Here is an 18,097-nt window from a genome sequence, read left to right on the forward strand (position 1 = left end):
CCTTCTACTTGACAAAGGTTTATAAGGCTAATTTGAGCACACAAGCCTGCAAATGCATGTAATTTTAATAAAGCAATAAAGCATGGGAATCAAAAATGTTTTTATAAAATGTATTATTTTTGAATTGCACTTATTAAGCAGAAAACCTTCATAACTTCAAAACTATCTGTTCTATCAATTTAAATTTTATCTCATTCAATTCTGTCTAAAACAATTCTCAAAAAAATGTAATTTTAATGTTTTAGCAGTTATTTTAGCCACTTTCAACTACTTATCGTTTTTAATACTTCGGATATAAAGAGTGTTTTGAGATGTTATAAACATATATTTAATAATCAATTCTTTTATTAAGTTGTGATATTAATGTTTCTCTCTTTAGATTAAAGATATGCCTGCTGATGAACAATTTACCGGCGAATATAAGGTAAGAATATTTTTTTAGATCTTTTCAGATAAATTAGTTCAATGCTAAATCAAAAAGTAGTGCTAAATCAAATAGTCTTGCCTTAGTAAAATCATCTAAAATGAGTCTCCTTGACATGAGTCTCATAAGAAAGATTCAAATTGAGACAGAATTAAATTGGTAGCAAAATTATAGTTAATTATAATAGAACGGTTAGTTCTAAGAACAAAAAAAAGAAAAAAAAATTAAAATCCTTGCAAATTCTATGGTTTTTGATAGTTCATTTTCAAATAAATACTCAGTTATTCTTTTGAGATAAATCTTAATTACTTTTATTTCAAAATGAAAACATTTTAAGAGATTATATTAATTATTCAATTACGAAAAATATTTATTATTATCTGCGTTAACATTTGTTACCTACTTTAATTACAGTTGCTTTTTTTTAAGAAGAATTAATTATTTATAATAAAATAAGATATAGAAAAAAGTTTAAAAACTATGTGTTTTTAAAAATTTGGTAAATCCTAGTCTTATGTTACACGCAAAAACGTAAATTTCGAAAGGGGAAATTTTCGGTAACGAAAAGGAGTGCTATCGTTTATTCTAAAAATTATGCTCCGCGACTGATATTTTTCGAGACAGAAAGCACCAAAAAACTACTAAGTACATTTATTTGGGAAGATTCATGACCGCGTGTCCAGCGTGCCTGACTCTGAAGCCAATGGTTGAGGGTTCGAATCCCGCCCAGGGCATGCATGTTTCTCTCTGTGTTGTTTTTGTATGAATATATTTTTGAACGAATATCTGTGGCAGTGTGGCGTGGGCTGCTGCTCGCCTCAGAGAGTCTGGTTTAGAGATGGCCACTGGGTAACGCTAAATGAGCAACACTTCCGGTATAAAGAACAAAACTTACAGAGCGTTCGCCTTCTAATGAAGTGAACCGAGTTCGAATCCCAGCGATATCTGGTAGATACGAATCCACATCCAGCTTGCACAGACCACAGTGCTGACGTGAAATATCCTCAGTGGTAGACGGATCATGGGTTAGAGTCCCATTGCCGTTGAGCTAACCGTGGGTGGTTTTCCTCTCCATATAACTCAAATGCGGATTAGTTCCCTCAAAAATGCCTCCTCGTAGGCAAATTTCTCCCAATAATTGATCCAGGAGTTTCCTTGTCTTCTGGATTGGGTTCAAAATAACAAGGCTACGGAGTTGAACATTAGTAGTCGTAAACCCAAAAATTAGGTCGGCTGTTCAACGACGGTTATAATATAATAATAAAAGTTCAGTTTCTGCCATTAAAAAAATAATAAATAAATAATAAAAGCATGACTACCGAGATTTATTAACAGTTTTACACGTATATAGGACTGTTTCCTGAAAATTAAGAAGAATACAGCTGAATTTTATCCTCCTGCCGAAAAATAACAAATAGAAAGAGATTACGAACTACCAATATTTTCCTCTCTTCTGTCTCACTTTCGAACATGTAATACGCGATTTTCGCTGCAAGCATGACAAGAATACAATTAGTTTTTCCGGCTTAGTTCACTTCAAAAACTAAGTTCTTTTTTATTCTGGTGTATTATTTTTTTTTTCTTTTTAGTTTTGCGTCTATCAGTTAGTCTGAGTTGAAAAATGGTCGAAATTGCAATCGGCGATAAATTCCGCTCGTCGGGAAACTTGATCCGTCATCCAGAGATCTGGTTAAAATTTGAGTGCTCTAGATAGTCGGAAAGTATTTGGAATTTCAATCCTGCAATGTTAAATAAATATCTGCATAACAACTATTCCCGACCAAAACGGTAGTTTTTGAGTTTTTGTTAATGAAAAAAAAAGAAAACCAAGCATGCAACTGTTTACGCAGGTTATAAATATATTGGCTTTTATTCTGTTTTATTTGTTGCTTAATTAATTTTGTTTTCGGCGCAAGCATAACTTGAGATTGAATAAAATAAGCTGAATTATACTGCCGTGCAATTGGAAAAACAGCGTAGGTGCTTAACTATAGATTTAGATAAAAGTGGCTTGACAACTATTTTCTTTCTGTTGTCAATGCTATGAACCTGAAATATAATTTCAAAAACTTGATGAAACATAATTTATTTTTGAAAAACTCTTTTTTTTTCCCCTTCTTCTTTTCTTCTTTTTTTTTTGCAATATGTAGCTTATGTCAAATATATAAGAATCCCAATTTCGAACTGTTTTGTCGCTTACGTTGATTTTTGAATTGCACGGCAGTATAGTTTTCGAAAAAAAATCTGTTATAAATTAAATTGTGAGATGGTTATCAGAAAAACAAAATTCTCCATTTCTGCACTTAGTTATTTTAAATTGAAAGGTTTGTTGAGAAATACTTGTGCATTATTGGTTAATGCCTACTTTTTCAATTTATTCAATTTATTGTTATTGGAAGAAATATATATGTATACATATTAAATTTTGCTATATTTTTTCTTTGGCATTTTACATGAATAATTTTAGAATAACAACCACAATATTAAATAAATTATTGATTAGATAAAGATATAGTTTACAGGTTTCAAAAATCATCACTGGTTAAAATAAAATGTCCTAACTCTTAGAACCCCTATTACCGTTTCACGGGAACCAGGGGTTCCTAAGAACACCTTTTGAAAACCGCAATCGGAACACAGCTACTGATCGGATCCGTTAGAGGAAGCCTAGGCCTGTAGTAGGCTGTATTGCTGCTGAAAACGAAGATATAGTTTATGAGTACAAAATTCACCCACACTAGTTATGTTAGGTAAAATTTTAAAAAGTGATATTAATTTTGACGTTTAAAATTTTACAGTGTAGTTGTATGGGGCGAAATCATCAAGAAGTTTGAAGGCTCAGAGGACAGAGCGTTTGCCTTCCAATGAGGTGAACCGGGTTCGAATCCCAACAATGGATGGTCGATGTGAATTTCGTTGCACCGACCACAGTGCTGACGTAAAATATCCTCAGTGGTAGATGGGTCATGGATTAGAGTTCCTTTGCCTTCAGGCTAACCATGAGAGGTTTTCATGGTTTTCCTCTCCACGTAACGCAAATGCGGATTAATTCTACCAAAAAGGCCTCCACGGAGGCAAATTTCTCCCAGTACTGGATTCAGGAGTTCCCTTGTCTTCCGGATTGGGTTCAAAATTACAAGGCTACGGAGTTGAACATTAGTAGCCGTAAACCCGAAAAATTGGGCCTGCTCTCCAACGACGGTTATAAAATAAAAACCTAATTGCATCAATAAAGTGAGGCGTAACTGAATTTTTGAAATGAAAAAAGTTCTTTTCCATTATAAAATACATCAATATAGAGCCGCAGTTCTCCTCCCAATGAGGTGACCCAGGTTCACATCTCAGCGGTGGATGGTTGATACGAATTTTGCTCGCATCGATCACAGTGCTGGAGCAGAATATCCTCACTGGTTGAAGGAGCATGGGTTATAATCCACTCGCCGAAGTGCTAAACATATGAGGTTTTCCTCTTCGTGTAGCGCAAATGCGGGTAAATTGTTCCAAAAAGACTAGTTTCTCCCAATGCATGATCCAAGATTTCCCTTGTCTTCTGGGTTTGATTCAAAATTACAAAGCTACGAAGTTGAACATTAGTAGTCGTAAACCCGAAAAATTGGGTCAGCTGTTCATCGACTGTTATAAAAAACGAAGTTAGAAAAGGCCAACAGAATTATTTGCGAACATAAACATTACTGTTATTCATTACTTAAACATTACTGTTCTTCTTACTGTTATTCATTACTACTGTTATAAACTGTTATTCATTACTAAATTGTTTTCATCATTTATTCTGACGAGGAGCGTCGTGTTTGAAAACGTGGTGACTTTTTGTACCATTTTAATTACGAAACACATGAAGTATTTATTCTAGAATATAGAATTATCCGCTTTTAACATTAAGATTTCTTCTCTTCTTTCTTTTCAGTGGGATATAGTGAAATGTAAGAGTAAATGTATGTTGGATACGAAGCTGATTCGATGGACCACGGACAAATGGGAATCCATATGTGATTTGAAAAAAGTTTATAAATTCCATCTGGGAGAACCGGCCTGCTTAGAATATTGGAATGAAGATCGGTGGTTCGGCTTAAGGAGAGTTCAAGGAGTGAATCCTGTTCTAATTAAATTATGCAAGGAAATACCTCAAAAGTAGTTATCGTTCTTTTATAAAAATTCTTTTCTTAGATCTTTGTAAACAATTAAAGCGAATGATATCTTTAAATGTATCAATCATATGATTACAACAAATGTTAAATCTCTTTTAAACAATTATTTAATGCGAAATACTTAAAAACACGACTGTGCTTAAATCGGAATCATTTTAAAAATGATACCAAATCAGGGGTCTGTTTAGAAGAAATTCGGGTCCGTTAACGGACCCTTCACAAAATATTTTAACTTAAAAATGGATTCTTCACAAAATAATTTATCTTTTAATCGGGCCCTTCCAAATTTGTTTATCGTCATTATCATTTTGTTAATCGAATAAACCCCTCCCAGAAAGGGGGGGGGAGAAAGGCAGATGTAAACAAACTAAGTTTTATCTTCGGCAGAAGCTCCTTCCTTTATTCGTCCGAAATGAATATTCTGTGTTGAGCAGTATAGGCTAAATACCAAATATTTGTATGTTGCATGTCTAAAATAGTAGCAGCAATTGCTGTTTATTTTTAAAATTTAATGTTTTTAATTGTAATTTTACAGTGTTGAGCATAATCTTGTATGTCTTTACAATTCAAAAACTCCTTGAAAAAGTTTTTTTGCAATAACGGACCCTGTTTGCACAAATTCACAAAAGCGGACCCTGGTTGAAAGAATGTGACTTAACGTTTATTTCATGTTCACAAATTACGAGTAATTTTTTCACAATTTTACAAAAACGGACCTTTCACAAAATTTCCGGACAGGCCCCTGCAAATTAAAATTGCTCAAATCTTATATTTATTTTTTTATGTCTGATCTCAAGTCAAAATTCCTGATGGTCCCATCAAAATATTTTGATGGTTTATGTTGTTTTCAGTGCGATTCATAATGGTCACCATTTTCCACTATGCATTCATGGTTTTTCATATGCCAACAAACTTCCATCATTCCATGATGGGAAATAGTACTTTAATACTATTATGATTAATCATAAAGAGATGTCTGATTCTCATGGACCAATAATCCACTATGGTTTAATGGGTATTCTCGTTGATTCTCAGGACTATACCATCAAAACCATTTGGGTTTTTTTATGTTGTCCCATTATATACCAGAACGAATTCCTACATTGGGGTGATGGTGGTTCATGATTGTTCCGACATTTGATTTCTAAGACACTATGATGGAAATTTCTGGTGGCTCAACGTGAACAAACCATCAAACCAAGTTGCTATTCTTATGTTGAACCATCATAAATCATTCCGAATTCTTGCATTGGGATGATGGTTACTTATGTTGGTTACCATCAAAAAATATAATGGTAAAAATATTGATGGTTACCATCAAGATTATGTTGGTCCATCAATGGAAAGTCATCAAAAATTTTGACTCGGGTGTGTTACGACTTGAATTATTAATCTTAGGGTTAGAGCTTCAATGATCAATAGAATTTTAATAAATTTAAAAAGCCTAAATGTTTTGATAATTGCTTTCTTTAAACCCATTTTTTTCTCAACTTATTTGAAAGTAAAGTTCTTTTTTTTTACGTTAGTAGATTTTACTGACTATATGTACAAACATGTATTTTTTCAGAATTTTTTCAACAAATCTTCTTTTAAATACCAAGAATACACTACTGATGTAATAAGGACGATATAGTTTATGTGACTATATTAATGATATTAAAAATAATAATGTTCAATGCGCAAGAAAAAGAAAAAATGGGTTATTCTAAAATTCTTTTGATCTAATGATCAGATTTTTCCGTTCTAAGACACAATTTTAACTGCTCGAAGGGGTGATTTCAAATATGCTAATTGCTAAGTGCAGACAATATTCAAAAAGACACAAACACGTTCTTTCTCTGTATAAATATACTTTTTTTTCGACAGAATCAAATTCCGACACCCTAAATATAAGGTATCCGCAATGTCGGAAATATTGTCCCAGCAGTTAAGTTAGAAGAGTGATCCAAAGTTTACATCCCTTAATGTTAAATTTACTTTTTGCGTATTCTTCTATATCTCGAAAAGCTTTTAAGCTAATTGAAAATTTTTTGCACACAATTATAAAATTCGTTTATCCAAAGATAATTCCATGCAATATATTAGCAAATATTTATTAATTTTTTTTTATTTTATTTAATTATGATCAAAATATTTTGTGTCAATGATCAATGTTTTGCATCATTTTAAAGAATATAAGTTTACAAGATAAAATACAAAATTTGAGTGAAATTGGTTGAATAGTTCCTGAGAAATTGAATTTTTAAAAAAATCAGATATTTAAAATTCTATTTCTCAGGAACTATTCAACCAATTTCACTCAAATTTTGTTTTGCTATGTAAAATTATGTTCTTTAAAGCGATAAAAAATATTTTATAACTTACAATTCAAAATTTTTTCAACCATTATTTAAGTAAAAAAATAATCAATATTTGCTAAAAGTTACTTTTCGCATGGAATTATCTTTGGATAAACGAATTCTATAATTGTGTTCAAAAATTTTTCAATTTAATTAAAATGTTCTGGAGATATAATGAAATACTCAAAAAGGTAAAATTAACATTAAGGGGTCCAAACTTTGGAACACTCTCCTGATCAAACTATTGGGAACATATTTCAAGATTGCGGCCAGCCCCTATATCTTGGGGGTCAGAGATCCCTATACGTCAAAAGAAAAGGTATGTTTATTCAGAGAAATTGCGTTTTTGTGCCTTATTTCTTAACTTAATGCATCGTCCGCAATTACTAATTAGCATATGTGAAGTCACCCCTTTGAGGCATTAAATTGAGTCCTAAAAGTTGAAGATTTTATTATTTACAATACATTCGTGCGTTATTCAAAAAGGGAAGAAAAAAACTTACAGGTAGTAAGCAAAAGTAGTTCACGCTGTGACAATAAGCAGTTCAGTAAATATAAGTTCAAATCAGACGCTATATAAATTGAGCACTTAAAATGTAATGTGTGCGATGCTGCATTAAATATTTAATATTGCATCACGAAATAATTTTTTGACATATTGCGATATTTTAACTTATTCACTTTTGTTACCCTAAAAAGTATTTATAAATAACAGTGTAACAGACAATAAAAAAATGTTGAATTATTTTATTAGTTCTTAGTTTAGAAAGATTGCAGATTTTATTTTATTTTACAACCGTCGTTGAACAGCCGACCCAATTTTAGGGTTTACGACTGCTAATGTTCATCTCCGCAGCCTTGTCATTTTGAACCTTATCCAGAAGACAAGGGAACTCCTGGATCAAGTATTAGGGGAAATTTTCTTCCGTGGGGAACTTTTTGGTGGAACTAACCCACATTTGCGTTACTTGGAGAGGAAACCCACGAGAACCTCCCACGGTAAGCCTGACGGCAAGGGGACTCTAGCACATGATCCGTCTACCTCTGAGGATATTTTACGTGAACACTGTGGTCGATGCAAGCCAGATGCGGAATTCGTATCGACCAGCCAAAGTTGGGATTCGAACCTGGTTCACCTCGTTGGAAGGCAAAAGCTCTATCCCCTGAGCCATCACATCTCAGCAGATTTTATTGTCACAACTCAGTGGAAAGCTAGATGAATTCATTGTTTTAGTCTTTGATATTTTTTTTTATTTCAAAGATCTATAGTTTTTCAACAACAGCAAAACAAGAAATAAAAATATTTGATTTTAATTACTTATTTTATTTAAATTTTTGATCACCTTATGATTCATAATAATATTTGGGAGTGAACAATCAAATGCTTACGTGCAAAATATACGTAGCATCCCATAAAGACTGATCTTAATATATATATTTTTAAAATCTTTCTCGAAACTTATGTTAAAACTATACAAGTTATAGTTCGCAAATTATCCAAGTTATAGTTATAGACAAATAATATACAAGTTTATTGTAGTATACAAGTTATAAAATACAAGTTCGTCTTATTCAAGTGAGGAAAAAGGAAAATTCTTAGCGAAATCTGACAGAAAGCAGGATGGAAAACCAGTTTTCTCTTTGATGAAACTTGGTGTTTTTAATAATCGTCTTTCAACAAATTCCTCTGGCAATCAAACAGGCTTTGTCGTTTTTAATTTTACCTTCTCTCGACTGCTAGCATTGCAATAGCATAAAATCCTTCTCGCTGTTGAATCCCATTGATACATATATGGATTCGAACTGTGCACACATGGGTCGCATGGACCACAGCGCTGACGAAAGATTGCAGATGTATCATAGGATAGAATCCCCTTAACGTCGGGCTAAACTAGGAAGTTTTTGGTGTTATCCTCTCTATGCAAATGAGGTCTAGTTTCATCAACGAATCCACCGAGAAGTCCGAATGCTTAATCCAGGTGTTACCTTGTCTTCTGAGTTAGTTCAAAATTACAAGGGTATGGAGTTGAACATTAAAATTAGTCGTTAACATAAAAATGGGTCGGCATTTTTAATACCGGTTATAAAAATAACGTAAAAGCGCGGCCAACGAGCGGCAGAGGTTTAAATTTAAGAATCTTTGAAAATTACTTTTCTCCTTAAAATGACTCATTATCAATCTTTTTATTTGTTTATTAGTTTTGGGGTGACTGCTGAAATGGTTGCACCATTTTTGGAGGAATACACTTTAGAAGAAGCTTTGAGTGCACAAAAGATCTTCATCGTTGATTTGGCTATTTTAAAGGGTACTCAATGCAAAGATGGTCGATTGGTAAGATGTCCCTCAAATTTGGAATAATCATATGTTTATTTCTAATAATAATTGTCGAGATTTACTTTTTATTGTTTGCCGTCAGCCAGGTGGCTGAGCGGTCAGCGTGCCTGATTGTAAAGCCAATGTTTGCGGGTTCGAATCCCCCCTTAGGGTATGGATATTTCTCTCTGTGTGCGATGTGTGAATGTAACACACTCTATGTAAGAATCGTTGCCAATAGATGGCGCTGCGAGATACGAACAAAACTAGAGAAGAAAGAATTAAGAAAAAGAAGGAAGCTAGGTTTTTTGTTTTTTTAGCTTGGTGTGTGAGAAGTCTAGAATGTCTTATGATGCAGCGCGAAGTTTTCTTTGATTATGTGATTACTATTATTTTCTATATACTTCATGTTTGTGCCGTGGCATAAGTATGCATCTAAATAAAATCGTTTATGCCAAGAAAGGTTTATGGTGAAATCATTTCACATTGAAAAATCTGAAAAAGAACCTGCGAAATATTACTCTCTATAAAGCGGGTATCTGTGGCAGTGTGGTGTGGGTAATGCTGCTCGCCTCCAGTGACTTTGGTTCACAGGTGCCCACCGGAAATGTTCAGTGTAGAAAAAAGAACTTTTTTATTGTTTTTGGCGATTAACTTGCAGGTTCTTTGGTTGCCATATCTGTAATCTAAAATAAAATATCTGTATCTGGTCCTTTTTGAAGGTTTTATTAAATCAACATAGTAATTATAAAATTAAGCTAATTAGATAAATAAAAATATCGATTCCAATAAGCACCAACATATTAGCAAATTTTACTAACTGCATAGGAAGAGATTTCCGGGCATAAGGTTACTGTGCAATTCACAATCCTTACGATGTAAATCACGTGTGCGGGTGAGTGACCACTTGGATCAGTCTGCGTAGGGAGCGAGGGTGTGCGGTATTGGTCCTCGTTAAACTGTGCTACCGTTAAGTGCTCGACTTCGCGTGCAGGTCGTCGGGCTACCGAAGCGGGCGGCGTGCCATCCCCTCCTCAGAGGATCAAAATTGTGATGGCATGTCTTCGGATCATCCTCCGGGATGTTTCCCAGACTGTCGCCAATAGCCCATTGTGCAGCTCTAGTGCGACGTAAATTAACAACAACAACAAGTGACTCATGATTTCGGCTGTGACTGCAGAGTTCGAGTGTGGCACAGACTTCATGAATCTTTGAACCCAAGTTGTCAGTAGGGCACTGTGCAATCTGGTGGTATCTCCATATAGGTGCGGACTGCTTTTTCATTGCATGAACTGGTTCCTATATTCCGATTGCACCGATCATTAACTGGAAATGGTTATGTTCAGCTACTTGATCACTTGCATCCGTTCATGGACTTCAATGCAATTTTCAATGCACCATGTCACCGGGACTTAATTGTTTGCGACCGGCTTGAAAAACACTCTGGACTACTCCAGCGAAATATCTGGCCACCTAGATCACCCGACTTGGATCCCATCAAACATATATGAGATATAATAGAGAGGTCAATTGGTTCGAAAATCATGCACCCGCAACACTTCTACATTTATGGACAATTCTACAATGATGCTTTCTTCTCACAATTTCAAATATACATAAATCACACTATTAAACTTTATTTACGAGTTCATTATTTTTAAGTATTGTTTCATTCAGTATAATAATTGTGATCTTTTATTTACAGCTCTGCTGTCCATTTGCTTTGTTCTTCCTTAACAAAAACAAACAGCTTATGCCAATCGCTATTCAACTGTTTCAAGAGAAAGGAAAAGATAATCCAGTAAGAAAAAATTTCATCTGAATTAATCATTTAAAAAATAAATAAACTATACAACTAAATACGGTAATAAACAATATGGCAATAATACGGTAATAATACAGTAAAAAACATTCGTTTGCTTACATTCTATTCTTAAAGAAAATTGCATTGGCTTTTGTGTAGTTTAAGATATTTATTACTTGGTTAATTTTAATTACCACAAATCTATTGGCGTAGCATGATTAAACAAAACAAAAAAAATCTCAAGTAACCAAACAATAAATTGTAACTTTCCATTATCAATACGATGCGTAGTGCTAGGCGATATCGTAATATTAATTTCGACATGAATCGTTCCGCCTTCCAATGAGGTGAACCGGGTTCGAATCCCAGCGATAACTAGCCGATACGAATTCTGCATCCGACTCGCACCGACCACAGTGCTGACATAAAATATCCTCAGAGTTAGACGGATTCGGTCGATTGATCGTCAGACTGACTGTGGGAGGTTTTCCTCTGGATGTAACATAAATGCGGGTTAGTTCCATCAAAAAGTCGTCCACGAAAGCAAACTTTCTCCCAATTCCTTGTCTTTTGGATTGGGTTCAAATTTACTAGACTACAGAGTTGAACATTAGTACTCGTAAACGCTCCCCCCCCCCCAAACAAAAAAATTGGGTGAGCTATTCAACGACGGTTATAAAATAAAATAAAATGTATCGCGAATACTTTTAATTTAACTATTTTATATTAGTTAATAATTTCGTTACTTAAATTAAATATACCAACTTCCTCAATATTTTCGCGTCCGATATCTGTAGTTGTTGGTAATTATCGCAATATTATTATTGCCTATAACGTTCGTATGAGCAAAACTTAACAAAGATATATATCGTGAACACAAGTTTCAAAATATTGTTATAGTGATGCTTAAAAAATATTGCGATAGATCGTCCACGATATATGGTTCAGCTTTAGAGAAAGAAGTAGAAAACAAAATAACGGATCCAGGACGCACACATTTTAACTTTTTATTTAAAAAAAAAGCATTCATTCATTTGATTTTTTATGCTGTTGTATCATTTAATGAGCATGACGGAAATGGTCATGCATATAAACTTTTATGAACCCCTTTCAAAAAAATAATACTTTTAAAAAAAATTATATTTGTCATGTAACAGAAAATATTTTGCTTCAAATTCTCTGTAGCTGATGTATGAATAAATTTATTTTCAGGTATTCCTGCCAAACGATAACCCCTACACTTGGTTGATGGCAAAAATTTATTACAACAATGCTGATGCCAGTTACCACCAATCATGTACTCACTTAGGTAACTTATTCATAATTTTCTAACCATCGTTTAACAGTAGACCCAATTTTAGGTTTACAACTACTGATGTTCAACTCCGTAGCCTTGTAATTTTGAACCCGATCCAGGAAGACGAGGGAACTCCTGGGTCAACTATTGGGAGAAATTTTGCTTTCATAGAGGACTTTTTGATGGAAATAACCAGCATTTGCGTTTCATGGAGAGGAAAACATCCCACGGTTAGCCCGACGGCAAGGGAACTCTAACCCATGATCCGCCTACCACTGAGATATTTTAAGTCAGCACTGTGGTCAGTGAGAACCGGATGCGGAATTCGTATCGACCAGCCATCGCTGGGATTCAAACCCAGTTCACCTCATTGGAAGGCGAACGCTCTATCCCCTGAGCCACCACGGCTCATGGTTAACCTATGCCATATTTATTTATTATATAGATAAAAAATAAAAAATGGAGAGTTGGAATAATAAATTGTCTACTTGATGAGAGTTTTTATATCGCCATTTAGAGATTAAGAACAGATTTGTTGCAGCTGCAACAACTTGCAACATTGGTGATAAAGAATAATTCATTTATCGAAAATTACTTTAAACTGCAGACGATTTGTTGTTGTAGTTAATTTACGTCGCACTAGAGCTGCACAATGGGCTATTTTCGACGGTTAGTGGCATCCCTGAGGATGATCCGAAGACAAGCCATCACAATTTTGATCCTCTGCAGAGGGGATGGCACCCCTGCTTCGGTAGCCCAACGACCTGCACGCGAAGTCGAGCACTTTACGGTAGAACAGTTTAACGAGGACCAATACCGCACACCCTCGGTCCCTACGCAGACTGATCCAAGTGGTCACCCACCCGCACACTGACCGCAGCCAGTGATGCTTGACTTCGGTGATCTGCTGGGAACTGTCTTAACGATCAGTCCACTGCGGGACTTTATATCGCCATTTAGAGATTAAGAACTGATTTGTTGCAGCTGCAACAACTTGCAGTATTGGTGATAAAGAATAATTCATATATCAAAAATGACTTTAAACTGCAGACGATTTACTAATAACATTTAAGAAGGGTAAATTAGTAGATTCTCGAAAGCCATGATGTCGCGTCGACGACTCTGACATCTAGCGGTACGTTGCGTGGTTACTACAAGAGGTAAACGTAGATAAAGTAATGCAAATTTGGCGAATAATGTTAATGGATTGGCGCATTCGATACTACCGATCCGTGGAATGCTACGATCTCAATAGCGATTGATTTCCAGAGTTTGTTCTTTGTCCCCTTCCTAAGGGAAAAAAGTTATCAAAAAATAAATTTTTTTTCTCTCTTTATAATTTAGATAAGAATTCTGTTCATTTCTTTTTCTGTAGGTTTCACTCATCTTTTAATGGAAGGTGTCGTTATTTGCACTCACAGAAATTTATCACCATCTCATCCTTTGTACAAACTTTTAGCGCCTCATTTTTTATTTCTTCTGGCTATCAATACGTAAGTATTCCTTCTTTATTTGCTCAAAAGTGAAACAGTTGGAAAAATGGTACTTTAAAACCCGTCATTTTACGTCGTAACTGGGAATCAAATTGTTATTATGTGATTTATTATGACTCGTGCGCAAATAACTATTATTATGAAATAATAGAAGTTATAGGGGAGAGTGGGGTCAATTGTAACAGGGTACGATTGTAACAAAGCAAAAATTTCGATTGTCGGGTTCTAGGTGGTGCACAAGGTGTATTTAATAAATCTACATCTACACCCCTGCTGGCAACCATTTTTATGTACTTTTGATAAAGTTACATCACAAAATATATTTTCACGCTACGTAAGTACTTGTTTTGGTATTAGAATATTATATTGTAACAAAGTAATTTTGTTTAAACAAATAAAAATTATTAACTGAATATGTAAGTGGACACCTTAATAACCATTTAAAAAAAAAAGAGATTAGTTTTGTTAATTAACTAGCATTGTTTTTAACAAATGAAGCCTGAAATGGCGTCTTGGGGACGATTGTAACAATAAGTAAAGGGACGATTGCAGCAACTGAAAATAAATAATCTTATGTTTACAAACCATTACTTAACTCTTTAAGAACCACCAATAGTTTCTGTATCATTTATATTATGTTGCATGTGCATTATTTTATTTGTCACCTTTCACAGCATAAATTTAAATTTTTATTCCCTTAAAGTTAAAAGTTTAACCCTTTAGGTCTCTGCTCATTATTATTTTTACTCCTAAAATAACACTACTATTTTGATCAATAAATAATTATATCACAACTCTGATAATATGTATAGTTAACTATGTTTTAGTTGAATTTATGAACTGTTACAATTGACCCCGTAAGTGGGGACAATTGTAACAGGTGCACGACTGTCAAAAATTGTTAATAACTAATATATTAATATTTAAAATAAGGTTTTTTTTTCTAGTAGAGGATAGTCTACTTTATTCGTCTGTCAATTAATAATAATAATATATTGGATTTTCTGTTATTTAAAAATAGTTAAGTAAGAAATGTTATAATTGACCCCACTCTCCCCTACTCTTTGTAAATAAAATCCGCGGTTCCGCGATTTCTTCTCACATACCTCGCCGTTACAATAGTTTCGTCACATCTTGTTTTTTTTTTCTCTATGGCAGTAAGTTTGAATAAGAAGTTAGAATATACTTGCAGGGATAAAAAGCGAGATTTGCCGAAACCATAGTAACGGAGAGGGGGAGAATATGGAGAGTATCGTTGAACCATGAGACTATTTACAATTTTGTTCCTTATTATAACTGTTTTTTTTTTATCCTTCTGTATGAACAAACTTTTAGTATACGATAGATTCTCACAAATATTTAAGATATTTACAAATTATCAACTAATTGTGTCCAAAATTAAGCGTACTCACAAACATAATTTTTCAAAAATTGTTTTAGATAAAGCCTATTGTCATATTTTATTTATTATTATTTTTTGTGATCAATCAAAACTGCTCAATTTGTTGGCCAGAGCTTTGAAAACCATGTTTTAAAATAAAAAGAGCTCTAAAAATACAAGAATTTATTGACCTGCATCAATGTAAATGTATTACTAGCTGAAAAGCTTTCGAATTTGGATCCGTTTATTGATCACCTATAATGACTCCTTTACTTTATTTAATCTAATAGTGATTGGTCATAGTTTATGACATCTTCTCACATAAATAATACCCCCTAAGGAGCATAATTAAGGCTCCGAAAATTTAAAAAATGCTGTTGGCCAGCAAAAATTTCTGGCAATAAAACTTTCCCCATTTCTCGTTTTTTTTTTCTTCCAAATTTAGAATTTTATTTATTTATTTTTTGAATTTGCGATCGCAACACTCGAATACGCCATCTGGTGAGAAGACAGGTTCCATGCATTTGACCCTTCCCTCTCCTCCTCTTTTCTGTTGTATAGGAATGTACTACGATACTTTTCCTTTTCTTAATATTTTTTGTTTTTAATTAATAAAAATATATTTTTTTAAATTTTCATGCTTTCTTTTTGAACTATGTTTAATTTAGTTTTCAGTTCCATACAGTTTCCTAACTTAAAAGATCTTAATCTATTTGAAAATTAAAACATAAACTAACGTACTTCCTTCTTCTATGACTCTCCATACGCTAATGGTGAAAGCATACGAAAAGTTGCCATAGGTAGAGAGTTCTGCCCTACGCCACCTGTAGCCCATTTCAATCGCCATTAATAGAATTTTGCATGAAATTTTAGAATGAAATTTGACTGAATATCCTGTAAAATTGGCGCTGATATTAATTAATTATGCTTAACTTGAGCGTTTTGTAGCTTCAAATATTTTTCTCAGTGCATTTTTTTTTTCGATTAGATATTAAACAAACTGTTCAATCTTACAGAAGAGGACTTTATAAACTAATCTCGCCAAATGGTTGGGTGGATAAAACTATGACAGTTGGCAGAAAAGGAATGTTTGAACTCATTAAAAAAGGGTAAGCTTATTATTAATTTTCAATTATTAGTCACATTTTATCTGAATAAAAACAATATGAACAACAAAAAAGTAATAAATTACCCAGATAGCAAAGTAACATTTATTTTCACTCAGCAAAAACCTTTTAGTGTGAACCTAAAAAGGTTTGCTGTGCGGTTTACGTGTAAACCTTCTAACGTTAAAACGAGATCTGTGACAATCTGCTTTATTTTACCCACATTACTCTAATCCAAAACCTTGAAATACAACCTTCCGTATAAAAACCTTAAATCGAGGTTGACTTAGGGTTTTCAAGCGTGAAAAAATCCTTTAATAAAGGTAGTCTCAAGGTGAAAATAATCTTAAATCTAGGTCATTGTAAGGTTTCTTTTCGCAAGGTCTTGTATGCTCAGCTAAAATCCACTTTGTCGTGTAATTTTAATGGATCAATGGTAATTTCAATTTGATCTTATCACTAGTGTGACGTCATCTAAAACGTCACTATGACAATACATTTTAAAAAAGCTTTGAAAAATAATTTTTAATTCTTTTAGGATGAAAGGTTTGAAACTGCAATATTTTTGCTTTATTGAAAAAAGGTTTTTAGTACAAACATTTTTGTGACAATAAAAAGAAAATCCCGACACAAGCTTGCCGTAAGGTTACATGCTTTCTGGGCACTCTTTACTCCCCTCAAACTAATGATGACCTTCAGATTTTCAAGTATCATGAGGGGGACTGTGGTTATACGTTCCCCTCAAAAATTAAAAATCTCNTACAAGCGTGAAAAAATCCTTTAATAAAGGTAGTCTCAAGGTGAAAATAATCTTAAATCTAGGTCATTGTAAGGTTTCTTTTCGCAAGGTCTTGTATGCTCAGCTAAAATCCACTTTGTCGTGTAATTTTAATGGATCAATGGTAATTTCAATTTGATCTTATCACTAGTGTGACGTCATCTAAAACGTCACTATGACAATACATTTTAAAAAAGCTTTAAAAAATAATTTTTAATCCTTTTAGGATGAAAGGTTTGAAACTGCAATATTTTTGCTTTATTGAAAAAAGGTTTTTAGTACAAACCTTTTCGTGACCGTAAAAAGAAAATCCCGACACAAGCTTGCCGTAAGGTTACATGCTTTCTGGGCACTCTTTACTCCCCTCAAACTAATGATGACCTTCAGATTTTCAAGTATCATGAGGGGGACGGTGGTTATACGTTCCCCTCAATAATTAAAAATCTCAAGTCCTACCTTAATATTTCAGACAAATAAAAGAAAAATCTTGAATTATCACTGTTTTCAATTCAGCAAATTTTTTTTTAAAAAATGAATCACTTCATAGAAACTTTTTTAAAGGTTTTGAGTCCCCCTCAAAAACTACACTCGGATCCCACGCGGATGAAAACTAACTGATTAAATCCGAGCCTTTATCTGCTCTCTAGTTTGCGCATTTATTTTCTTTGAACTAAAAATAAATCTCAGACAATTGCCAATTATCCATTATCATGGTTAATTATCATCGATTCAAATTAACCTAATTTTAAAAAAAAAAAAAAAGAATCACTTCACAGAAACTTTTTCAAACGTTTTGAGTCCCCCTCAAAAACAACAGTCGGATCCCACACGATTGAAAATTAACTGGTTAAATCAGGACCTTTATCCGCTCTCTAGTTTGCACATTTATTTTCTTTGAACTAAAAATAAATCTCGGACAATTGCTAATTATCCATTATCACGGTTAAATATCACAGTTTCAAAATTAACCTAATTTGTAGGGAAAAAAATCACTT

General features: G+C 33.6%; 1 protein-coding gene across 5 annotated transcripts in view; it reads left to right on the plus strand.

Moving 5' to 3' along the window:
• Positions 1 to 18,097, plus strand: part of LOC107442379 (polyunsaturated fatty acid lipoxygenase ALOX15B) — a 51,406-nt gene that overhangs the window by 24,419 nt on the left and 8,890 nt on the right. For 3 of the 5 annotated variants that reach the window (XM_071179397.1, XM_043051416.2, XM_071179398.1), the window contains 7 exons: positions 380 to 424; positions 4,350 to 4,573; positions 9,129 to 9,261; positions 10,949 to 11,044; positions 12,260 to 12,356; positions 13,720 to 13,837; positions 16,235 to 16,327. In XM_071179397.1, the coding sequence (XP_071035498.1) occupies positions 380 to 424; positions 4,350 to 4,573; positions 9,129 to 9,261; positions 10,949 to 11,044; positions 12,260 to 12,356; positions 13,720 to 13,837; positions 16,235 to 16,327 (806 nt within the window). Of the gene's footprint in view, positions 1 to 34; positions 111 to 204; positions 228 to 379; positions 425 to 4,349; positions 4,574 to 9,128; positions 9,262 to 10,948; positions 11,045 to 12,259; positions 12,357 to 13,719; positions 13,838 to 16,234; positions 16,328 to 18,097 lie in introns of those variants that run through there. The other 2 variants (XM_043051419.2, XM_043051418.2) reach the window with 2 other exon arrangements.

This window comes from Parasteatoda tepidariorum, chromosome 4, assembly GCF_043381705.1.
Source record: "Parasteatoda tepidariorum isolate YZ-2023 chromosome 4, CAS_Ptep_4.0, whole genome shotgun sequence".
NCBI lineage: Eukaryota > Metazoa > Arthropoda > Arachnida > Araneae > Theridiidae > Parasteatoda > Parasteatoda tepidariorum.